This window comes from Corapipo altera, unplaced genomic scaffold (assembly GCF_003945725.1).
Source record: "Corapipo altera isolate COAL_440 unplaced genomic scaffold, ASM394572v1 23b, whole genome shotgun sequence".
Taxonomy (NCBI): domain Eukaryota; kingdom Metazoa; phylum Chordata; class Aves; order Passeriformes; family Pipridae; genus Corapipo; species Corapipo altera.
In genome coordinates, this window is record NW_020884885.1 from 9,786,245 (window position 1) to 9,797,430 (window position 11,186).

An 11,186-nucleotide genomic window follows, 5' to 3' on the forward strand; every position below is an offset into this window, starting at 1 on the left:
ATGAGGAGGTTTTTTCCCAGTCAGTCCGTTTTCTGCTCCTTGTTGTTCATCATTAACTTATAGGATGATTCTCTGGAGGATAACCCTTGAATCCAGGTATATCTGCTAGTTTCCTTTTATTTTTTTGCATTTTTTTCAGATAGTTTTTGCAGCTTTGGCTTAAAGAAACAACAAACCTTCTTTACATTCACATCAGTGAATTCTTCAGTTCATAGAATCACCCTCAGTCCTTCTTTAGGGCTGCTTTCAATCCAGTCTCTGCTCTGCCTCCATTTGTGCTTGGGATTGCCCTGACTCGTGCAGGATCTTGCACTTGTCCTTGTTGAACTTCATGAGGTTTGACAGGCCCACCTTGCAAGCCTGTCAAGGTCCCTCTGGATGGCATCCCTTCCCTCCAGCTTGTAAACCACAACCACACAGCTTGGTGTCGTTGGCAAACTTGCTGAGGGTGTGCTCAGTCCCACTGTCCGTGTCACTGGCACAGACATTCCCAGTATGGCACGACACAGTGCCGGTCCCAGTACCAACCCTGAGGAATGCCACTCATCTTGGAATGCCACTGCTTTCCACTTGGACATTGAGCCACTAACCACAACTCTTTGAATGCAACCATCCAGCCAATCTCTTAACCACCATCCGATCTCTTATCCACCAGCCTCTGATCCATCTGTTAAATCCATGCCATTCCAGTTTAGAGATACATTGCTCCTGAGCTTGGAGGAGGTGCTCCTTAAATATTAAAAACAGCTTTCTTAGGCTTTCTCTTTCCTTCAGTATTTTATCCCGAAGTACTTTATTGAGCAGATCCTTGAAGAGTCCAGAGTCTGCTCTCCTGAAGTCCAGGCCAGTGAGCTTGCTGTGCTCCCTCCTCGTTGCTCCAAGGATCTTGAAATTCACCAGTTCATGATCACTGCAGTCCAGGCTGCCCTTGAGCTTCATATTCTCCAGCAGACCCTCCTTGGTGAGAGCAAGGTCCATCACAGCACCTCTGCTCATTGGTTCCTCTATCACTTGGAGAAGGCAGTTATCATTAACACATTAGAGGAACCTCCTGGATTGCTTATTCACTGCTGTGTTGTCTCTCCAACAGATATTGGGGTGGTTGAAATCTCCCAACAAGACCAGGGCTTGTGAATGTGAGGCCATTCCTGTCTGTCTATAGAGGGCCTACTCCATTCAGTTTTCTGGTCAGGTGACCTTGTAACAGACCCCCTCTACAATGTCACTTCCCTGGGCAACTTTAGTTCAAATCCCTCTTCACAGGCTGGCAAGCCTGTGAGTGAAGATGTGCTTCCCCTTCTCTGACAGATGGACCCCATTAGCCCCCATAGATCAGATGCCTCCGATTTGTTCAGTTCCTTACCATATTACATCCAAATGACATCTCCTTTGACTTAACGACTGAAGAAGTCTTCTAACCCTATTCCTGAAGGACCTGTGGTTGGTCCTCAGTACGTTTTATGCAAAGTTATTCTTTCACTCTTCATCTTGCACCATGTTACTGCTCTACAGTTTGCTGCAGATGGCCTGTATAGCAAATTATCCTTTCACTCTCAAACTCCATCCAGGACTGGCTCTGACCTCTGAAGAGAAAGATGAAATGCACAAGCTGTTAAATTAACAATATTGGAATAAGGCATAACAGCAGAATAGTATGAAATACAGTGGACGCACCATGGCATGTTAAAGGAGCACTTGTTGGAATCTGTTATAACATGGCATTTTAGGGAATTGCTCAATGGGGAAAGTCACTATTGTTTTTCTGAGATCTGCAGGGCATCATGAAAGGAGCTTCTGCCCTTTGTGAACACTTTGCATGACAGTATGATTAGAAGAAAGGTAATGGAACAACTTAATACAGGAAGAGGGAGAAACAAATGACAGTATCACTGTCTGCTGTGTTGTGTACACTGTGCTATGCCAGATACAGGCAGCTGTGATCTCCACTTTCCATCCACGGCACATTACCCTGTGTTTAGTGTAGTTTCCAGTATGCTTCTACGACTGATCACAACCTATTCCTGCTTTAGATGTTCTGTCTGAAGAACAGATCCGACTGAAGAAACTGAAGAAGCAGGAAGACGATCAGGCTCGGACAGTTGTGGTGCGTCCAAACCCTCCGAATCCGCCAAGCCCTTCCCACAAACTAACGCCGGAACAGCTGAACATGATAAAAAAGCTTGTGGCCGCTCAGCAGCAGTGTAACCAGCGCTCATTCACAGACAGGCTCAAAGTGACGGTAAAAAAATCTACAAGTTTACAAAAATTAAGAAAAATTGAAGTTTGGGGAGTTCGGTTTTGGGTGAAATATTTGGGAGAACAGACATACTTCAGGCATTGCATCTGTGGACTAAAGCTCTGTAAAGAATAGCAAAAGACGATGTTCTGATGTTGGTTCATTTTCTTTCATTGTTCATTTCATCTTTTCATCTTTCTGTCCCGGCTTAATCTCTCACATACATCTCTCTCTCTCTCTGTGTCTCTGTATATCTATATCTATATATATATATATACTGTCTCTTCCCATTCCCACAGCCATGGCCCCAGATTCCTGACCCTAATAACCGTGAAGCGAGGCAGCAGCGTTTTGCTCACTTTACAGAACTTGCAATTATCTCTGTGCAAGAGATTGTGGACTTTGCCAAGCAACTACCTGGATTCCTGGAGCTCACCAGGGAAGATCAGATTGCTTTATTGAAGACATCTACAATAGAGGTGAGAGTTTGGCTCCACCACAATACATAGTAGCAGAGGTGAAAGAATTCGGAGTTACCCACATGGAGAACTAGTTCCATCCCTTTTTTTGGGATGGTGGACTAAAGGATCTCTGCTATGGGACCATTACTGCAGTGCCAGGTTATACTGGCAAAGGGTCATGGAGGAGAATGAGACAAGTGCCTTGGCAGTGATAAGCAGGAACTTCTCCTTTCCCAGAAGCAGACACCACAAAGGATGCAGCAGAATTTATCTTGGAATTTTTAAGCACTCTTGAGAGAAACTGGAGAGGTTTTGTTTGTTTGTTTGTTTTTTTTTTTTTCAGAGATGCTCCAACATTCAATGAATTATTGATGTTGTAACGTTTTTTCCTATTTTCAAATCAAGTATATCCATTTCTGGTTTCAGGTGATGTTGCTGGAGACATCTCGGCGCTATAATCCAGAAATTGAGAGCATCACCTTTCTTAAGGACCTGAGCTATAATCGGGATGACTTCGCCAAAGCAGGTGGTGCATTAGACAGGTGTTTCTTCCTTCCCTGTGTCTTGTGTTCTTACATATTTTCCTTTTTAATGTGGACTGCTGGAAATAGTATGTGGGGTCAGAAGAAGAAGCTTAGAAGAGGACCAGACCAATAGCCCCAAAAGCCATATATTTTTTGCTTTTAATATGTGTCTACCAGTTCAGTTCATGTCTTTTTCCAGATGTGAACTTGCTTGGGAAAATTTGGACTCTTAAAGGTTGAAAATCTAGAAGGAAATGTCCACCTAGGGCTAGCAGCTGGTGTGAACTTCCTTGCTGATACAGATGTGATGTGGTCATAGAGCTGTATCAGATCATAGCAATTCAAACCACAGTCTTTTCTCCTTTGCAAGTATATCACTTGCTAATCCGGATACACACCTCGAGTAAGGACATTAATGTGATTACATTTCACTTAATGTGAAGTCTATACCGTGCATTGAAGGTCCCCACACATTGCTTTAGGTGTTTATCGTCCCAGTATACGTTGGGCTGTGGTGGCGTGATTTCTGAAGTCTGTTTTTTCAGGGGCTGTGAGTGTCTATAATTTCAGATGAAGTAACAGGAAGTGTATACCTTCAACATTTCTAAAAGCAAGACATTACCTGTCTTTCGTGTGATTTTTTTTTTTTTTTATAATTATTCTTTGAGTAGCTCTTTAACCATTTATACTTGGGATGGCTTTTATATACAACTTTCCTTTTCAACACTTTTCCTGGTAGCCTTTTTTTCAGGTTATTAGGAAGGCAAAAAGTAGGCAACCAGAAAGATTCCCTCCATTTTGTTTCTTCTTTTCTGATGCAGTTGTACTGCAGGAAATCAGAAACTTGGATGCTATTTTGGAGGAGAGACCTGAAGTTTTCATCATGATTACATAGCACAAAAAGACCTGATTTGACAGTGGTCTCTATATGTAATGGCAATAAATATCAGTGCATTTCTGCATTTCTACCTGACTGCATGTATCAAAGGAGGTAGTTGGAAGCCTAAGTCAGGCTCTGCCTCAGCTCTCCCAGCTTTTTGAGATGAAGGAAATGGCATAGTTCAGAGTTCTTGGAACTGTATGTTTTCAGCTCAGACAGACTTCAGATGAATCTGGATCACTGTATTAAAGCTTTCGCTGAAAACATGAGAGCTACTGGATGTGAAGGAGGTGATGGTGTCAGAGTTGAAAGTGTAGATGTTGTACTTGTAGCTTTCTGACTTTTTGATGGACTTATCTGATAAATGATGTTGTGTTCCTTTAGCTATTGCCTGGTGATGTGCTGTGGGGCATTTAAGGCTCTAGGAAAACCCAGAGATAGTGTAACTTTATAGTTAGAACCCCACTCCTCAGCCACTGTTGTTGGTGTTCACTAGTAGTGGATGTAAAGGGAGGTTTCATTGGAACATAATGTAAGGGTTTTTCCTTGCCTGCCTGTCTTCCCCACTCCCTGGTGTACTGCAGTGGGTTTCTTGCAGCTTATTCCATGAGAGGGAGAGAAAGGAAATAATTGTTACTGCTTCACCTTGTTCTCTTCTGTTTGTTTCAGGTCTGCAGTTTGAGTTCATTAACCCCATCTTTGAGTTCTCAAAGGGAATGAATGAGCTACAGCTTAACGATGCTGAATATGCACTTTTAATCGCCATCAACATTTTCTCTGCAGGTAAAAAGCCAGGGAGGTCTGAGGAGCTGCAGTAGTGAGTCAGAGGGCAACAAAAGTAGAGTTAAGGAACGTCACAAGCAGAAGAAGAGTAACAGAGGGTGTATAGAGTTCAGTGATAAAGGGAGCATGTTATTCGTTATATTCTGAATTCTATAATGCCGCTTCCAGAAGAAAGCAAATTCCCCAACTACTGAAAAAGTGTATAGAAAAATGGGCCAGTATTTGTCTTCCTTGTTTTGAGATTGCTATTTAATTGTCCCCTTAATGTCCTTGGCACTTCTCTGGTGTGATGCAGGTCCCACAGCATGAGTGACATCTAGTGGGCAAGTGGAAATACCCTGGACATGAGACAGTATTGCTCTGGGCCAGGACAGAGCTTTGCCAAGAAGCCACTTCATTCTTCTGTCTTGTGACCTGAATTATTGCGTACTTTTTTTCTTTGTTCTTGTTTTCTAACTGGCTCACCTGCTGCAGAGACTTTCCCAATCACTCTTGAGTAGACAGCTTCTCATTTCTTCTGTGACAGGAATGTGAGACCAAACAGTACTATGTAAGTGTGTTTGGTCTCTAACCTTCCATCTCTGTAGGAGTCAGATTGGATACCCCATGTGCAGGAGACATCACTGAGAAAGAACAGTCACAGACAGTTGACACAGCTGCTGCAATCATGGATATACCTCCCAGCTGTGCTGGGTGAATGCTAGTGAGATTTTGGGAAGAGACCGTATGAGGGAGTAGGGTTAGGCAGGGATGTTAAGTCCAGTGAAGCTGCCTGTGGCAATCTCCTTACTTCTAACCTGCTTTTTGGCAGACCGACCAAATGTGCAGGACCAGTCCTTGGTGGAGAGGCTGCAGCACACCTATGTGGAAGCCCTTCATTCTTACATTTGTATCAACAGACCAAATGTAAGTGCCTGACCAGAACATCTCCAGCAATGATGAGAGCTGATTTTGTGTTTATGCAGATACAGTTCCTGTGGTACTGTTTGTAACAGGTCTCTTGCTGCCTGTGCTGTCATACTTGTCCCTTCTGTGGCTCTTTGATAGCAGCTGGAAATGCAGGACTTGCGAGCTGTCGCAGCCTGCTGTCCTGTATCATGTTCCGTAGTTTAGCCAGCATGAAAAGTCTGGACTTTTGGGACATGGTGTACTATTTGTGTTCCTCCACACTGAAGCCTCCTGGTGAATGCTGGGAAGTCAGGATTGTCATTACATTGTCAATACATCATCTGTTGTGGTATTTTTTTTCTTTTTTAAAGTTTTAGTGTGAATTTACTAACAACTGTCTATTTGTCTGACTCTGTAGGACCGCCTGATGTTTCCACGGATGTTAATGAAGCTGGTCAGTCTTCGGACACTAAGCAGTGTCCACTCTGAACAGGTGTTTGCCCTTCGGCTGCAGGACAAGAAACTCCCTCCTCTGCTCTCAGAAATCTGGGATGTGCATGAGTGACCGCACGCTCCCAGAATGCTGACGTGCTGACATAATGCCATCTCCCAGCCTTTGCTAATGAGAAGCCAGCCTCTCCTCTCCAAAGCACTGAACCCTGGGCTAGGCATGCAGGGAGTGATGAGCCCGGGGTTTCAATGTTGTCATGAGATATGCAGGAGGCAGCTGGGGTAGATCAGATGGAGGGGTTGGTTTTGATGTAGTGCCCATACCCCAAAGGAATAACGTGAAACTTCAAAAACGGTAGAAATGAAGACCTTTCCCCCTGCCCCCCAAGTCCTCTTTCTTCAGAGTCTTTCTCTTCTCTAAGCATATGCTGAAGGTTTGCCCTTTGATCCTCTTCTCACTGATTATGAAAATGAATTTGCAGGAACTTGCCAAAAGCTCTCTATTGAGAGTAACCCAGCTCGAAAGGCTTCTGCAGGGTCCCCAGTGTACCTGGATCTGAGGAGCTCAGGGAAGTCAGTGTGGATGTTCTATGGGTTTCACTGGGTTTCCTATAAATAAAATCTCTTGAATGTGCTGCCCTCTACAATGATTCCAAGAGAAGTAGCTTTTATTTCTTTATTATGAGACTTCATCTCTAGAGCTGCCCTTTATTCTGGCCCTCCTTTGGAAAAAGGATTCCTCTAATGTGTAGTGCCCTTTGTCTAACAGGGAGATTCTCTGGGTAGGGAACGTTTGTGCAACAAAAAGATGTCAGGCATAAAGTAGTGGACTTTTTTTAATATAATGCATCACAGTTTTTTCTCATGGTTCTCAGACACTTCAATTTACCTTTGATTTGCTAACAGCTGGAAAACTTTAGTTCAAAACAGATCAGGGCATAGATTTTATCTTTAGGAGTGGAATAGAAGAAAGATAGGTGGGAAGGACTGGTACCTAGGTGAGGTAGGTGTGGTGGAAGGATCTCAAAAACTTCCAAGAATCTGAAGCATGTGGTATGTATTCCAAGGTGGGTGTGAAGATGTATTGGCCAAGGAGAGAGGACACACTGCATTTAGTGAAATATGTGGGCATTGCATAAGCTATGGGCTGCACAACTCTCAGATCATGGGCTGCAGGAATATTGCGTGTAATCAGATCCACTTGCGTTGTCTTCCTTTTGCCAAAGTCTTTCCAAGGTTTTAGGGATGATAATGGGATATGGAGGTCCCTCCTGTGTGAGGAGTGCCAACTGCTTTAGAAGGACACTTGGGTCTTGTATCCTTTCTTCACTTCGGGCATTGTGAGATCCACACTGGATTATGCCCCAGGTTTTTAAGTATCCACATTCATAAGTATTCTAGAATTTACAGCAATATTTTGTCTGACAGAAGAGAAATATACTGTTGTAAAACATGTTCCTTACTTTCCAAGAAACATCATCTTATGGCTGATCTCAGAGATGTAACCTTAAGTATCCTGGTAGCTTGGTCTCATGAGTCTTCTCTGTCATAGGGGTCTATGTTTGCTTGCCCAGTGAGCATCCCAAGAGCATAGGTTCACATGGCTCGGGGTTTTTTTGTTTGTCTGTTTTTTGGTTTGTTTGTTGTTGTTTTTTTTTTGGCTGTGTATCTGAGCGCTATGCCCGTGGTGAGGGTATCGTGTCCATTTTGCACTTGAGGTTGGTCCCCTGCCACTGGCCTTCACTCTGCACCTTTGTAAAGCACTTGTAACAATCTGTAAAATAATCTGTTGTTTTTTATAACTCATTGCAATTGCAAAAATTCTTGTTTAAATCTGTATTTTTAACTAATCTGTTTGAGAAATGTTAATGTTTATATAAAAGAATAAAGCCTAATACAGGATTTTGACATTCTCTGATGTGCTGTCATTAGCTTGGAGGAGGGTGGAATAAGTTCTTGCTGTAACAAGCTTAAAGCTGATAAGAACGTTGGAGGGAAGCAAGAAGTGGTGAAAAAGAAATAGCAGTGCAACCCTAGGCAGTTTATTTTGGCCTCTAGGATGAGATTTTTAGCTTGATATCCACCTTCCTGTATTGCAGAGCTGGCAAATATGTGAAGTGGATTAACTGCATATCATGAAGACCATGAATTGTGCAAACATCCTTCACTTGGTATGTACAGCTACGTTCAGAATGTAACCATTTTATTCCATGTGCTGTACTCCATCTTCTGCATATCGTGGCTTGTCAAAATTGAAATGGGAGTCCAGCGTGCCCCTGGCTGTCAAGTTGATTTTCAGATGGACCCTAGCTGATACCTCATATACTGAGACTTTCTGATGTACTCAGAATCAACCAGAATACTTGTCCGTATGTATTACCTCGAAGGGAGTGGTAGAATGGGAAAGCAGAGAGCTGTCCAGCATTAGCTGCTTCCTAAGTGCTTGATCCTCTGCCACAATGGGAAAGAAAAGCGACTGTCAACTCAGCAACTCCCCACACCACAGGCTATTCTGCTGAAGCTCCCGAGTTACTCTAAAATTTAAGTTGAAATCTACTAAACCAGAGGAAGACGGAGTAGGCTTATAGGAAACTGCACTGAGGTATGAGATGGGGAGTAATGAGCAGAGCTCGAGTGCTCAAGTCAGCCCTGGGTGGACTAGAGGGTAGCTGGGCCCTGCTTAAGGTATTGCTAAACAGTGAGACTGTCAACAGTCAGAAGAGGCAATGGCAATGAAACTGGAGCTTCATTTCTAGCTTCATTTTCTTTATTTTGAGCTGCATCTCCTTAATTTGAAGAGAAAACCTGCATATAGATTTGAGGGATTTTCAAGGTACAATCTATAACATTGCTGTGTGTGGCATTGGTGAAAACTGTGATTTTCCTTGGCTCTGTGTTACAATTTAACCCCAGCCAGCCACCAAGCCCCACACAGCCACTTGCTTACTCCCCCACCAGTGGGATCAGGGAGAGAATTAAAGGGTAAAAACTAGAAAATTCATGAGTTGACATATAGGGAGTTTAATAGGGAAAGCAAAAGCTGCACACACAAGCAAAGCAAAATAAGGAATTCATTCACTGCTTTTGGGCAGGCAGGTGTTCAGCCATCTCCAGGAAAGCTGAGCTCCATCATGAACAACAGTTACTTGGGAAGATAAATGCCATCACTCCAATCTTCCTCCTTCTTCTCCCCTGCTTTATAGGCTGAGCATAATGTCATACAGTATGGAATATCTCTTTGGTTGGTTGGGGTCAGCTGTCCCTGCTGTATCTCCTCCCAACCTCTCATGCACCCTTAAATTCCTTGCCAGCGTAGCAGTATGAGAAGCAGAAAAGGCCTTGGATCTGTGTGAGCGCTGCTCAGCAATAACAAAAACATTTCTATATTTATCATCAGTATGTTCAGTACAAATCCAAAACACAGCCCCATCGTAGCCACTGTGAAGAAAATTAACTCTACCCCAGCCAAAACCAGCACACTCTGCCTTGTGCATCCCTTTTCATTATCATGTAGTCAAATATAAGTTCCTCATTTACATCTTCACATTCCCATTTTTTTGAAAGTGTAAATTAGTACAGAATTTTTGTTTTATAGAAGCTTGCCTGGTTAGCCCATGGAGCTCAAGTAAGCTCAGGTAAGGTGTGGTGGAAGAAACCTTCCTTGAGATCAGTGACCCTTTGTACTTTTATATTTGCAAAATGCTATCTAGGCTTGAGAGTGAGTCCTGCTGCTCTAAGTCTCTATACCCAATTTGTTTCAAATTAATTTTGCTGATTTGGCCACTGTAGAAATCATGAGGTGCTTGAATTACAATCTCAGGAAGTGTTCTCTGTTGGCTGTGTTTGCTCATGATTGGTTCAGATCAATGCGGAGGGAGAAAAAATGGGTGTATTTCTGAAAACCCAATTCCTCTGCAGTTTGAAAAGTCCAGGGGTGCATCAGACAAAGCATTGCCAGGTGGGCAAGGGAGGTGATTGTCCTGCTTTACTGATGTGGCCTCACCTTGAATGCTGTGTGCAGTTTTGGTCACCGCAATATAAGAAAGACATTAAGCTATTAGAGAGCGTTCAAAGGAGGGCAACAAAGATGATGATGGGCCTTGAGGGCAAGTTGTATGAGGAGCAGCTGTGGTCACTTGGTCTGTTCAGCCTGGAGAAGAGGAAACAGGGGAGACCTCATTGCAGTCTACAACTTTCTTGTGAGGGGAAGTGGAGGGTCAGACAGTTCTCTGTGGTGACCAGTGACAGGATGCAAGAGAATGGCCTGAAGTTGTGTCAGGGGAGGTTTAAGTTAGATATTAGAAAGAGGTTCTTCACCCAAAGAGTGGTTGGGTGCTGCAACAGGCTCCCCAGGGAAGTGGTCACAGCACCAAGCCTGACAGTTCAAGAAACATTTGGACAATATTCTTGGGCACATGGTATGATTCTTGGGCATGCCCTGTGCGGGGACTCAATGATCCTTGTGGATCCTTTCCAACTCAGCATATTCGGTGATTCTGTGAATATCAAATCAACTATTTCACCATTTTACACCTCATATATAAAAATATTTTAAACTCTTGGGTTACTTGCAGTGCTCGTGGTTGCATTTTGAGTTTATCGTGGTAATTTTTGTTTTGTTAATAAACGGATTTGGTTGCACAGTGGTTTATGGGAACTTGGAAGGAATTAAAAAAGCTGTATCTCACGCTTTTAATAACCAAATTCTCTTGTAATCTCATGAAGCCTGTAGCAAATCAGCGGGTAAGTAGCTCAATACAGAGGGTGAAAGTAGAAGCTGAAGCGTTCCCCATTCTCCCCGGGCAGCCTGCTCTGGAGAGCTGTTTCCCACCCCCACATCCCGCCTCCCTCCCGCCGGCTGCCGCTCGGAGGCCGCAGCGCCCCTTGCGGGAGGCTGGCGAGGCGGGTCCCCCCGCCGTGAGGACGAGTGGTTCGCTCCGCCCCGCCCTCTCTGCCCCCCGCGG

General features: G+C 43.7%; 1 protein-coding gene across 6 annotated transcripts in view; it reads left to right on the plus strand.

Moving 5' to 3' along the window:
* NR1H3 (nuclear receptor subfamily 1 group H member 3) overlaps positions 1-8,124 on the plus strand; it is a 32,878-nt gene extending 24,754 nt beyond the window's left edge. For all 6 annotated transcript variants that reach the window (XM_027642418.1, XM_027642422.1, XM_027642421.1 and 3 more), the window contains 6 exons: positions 2,031-2,239; positions 2,536-2,715; positions 3,124-3,223; positions 4,771-4,884; positions 5,696-5,790; positions 6,191-8,124. In XM_027642418.1, the coding sequence (XP_027498219.1) occupies positions 2,031-2,239; positions 2,536-2,715; positions 3,124-3,223; positions 4,771-4,884; positions 5,696-5,790; positions 6,191-6,337 (845 nt within the window). In that variant the 3' untranslated portion in view covers positions 6,338-8,124. The remainder of the gene's footprint in view (positions 1-2,030; positions 2,240-2,535; positions 2,716-3,123; positions 3,224-4,770; positions 4,885-5,695; positions 5,791-6,190) is intronic.
* Positions 8,125-11,186: the final 3,062 nt, after the last annotated feature.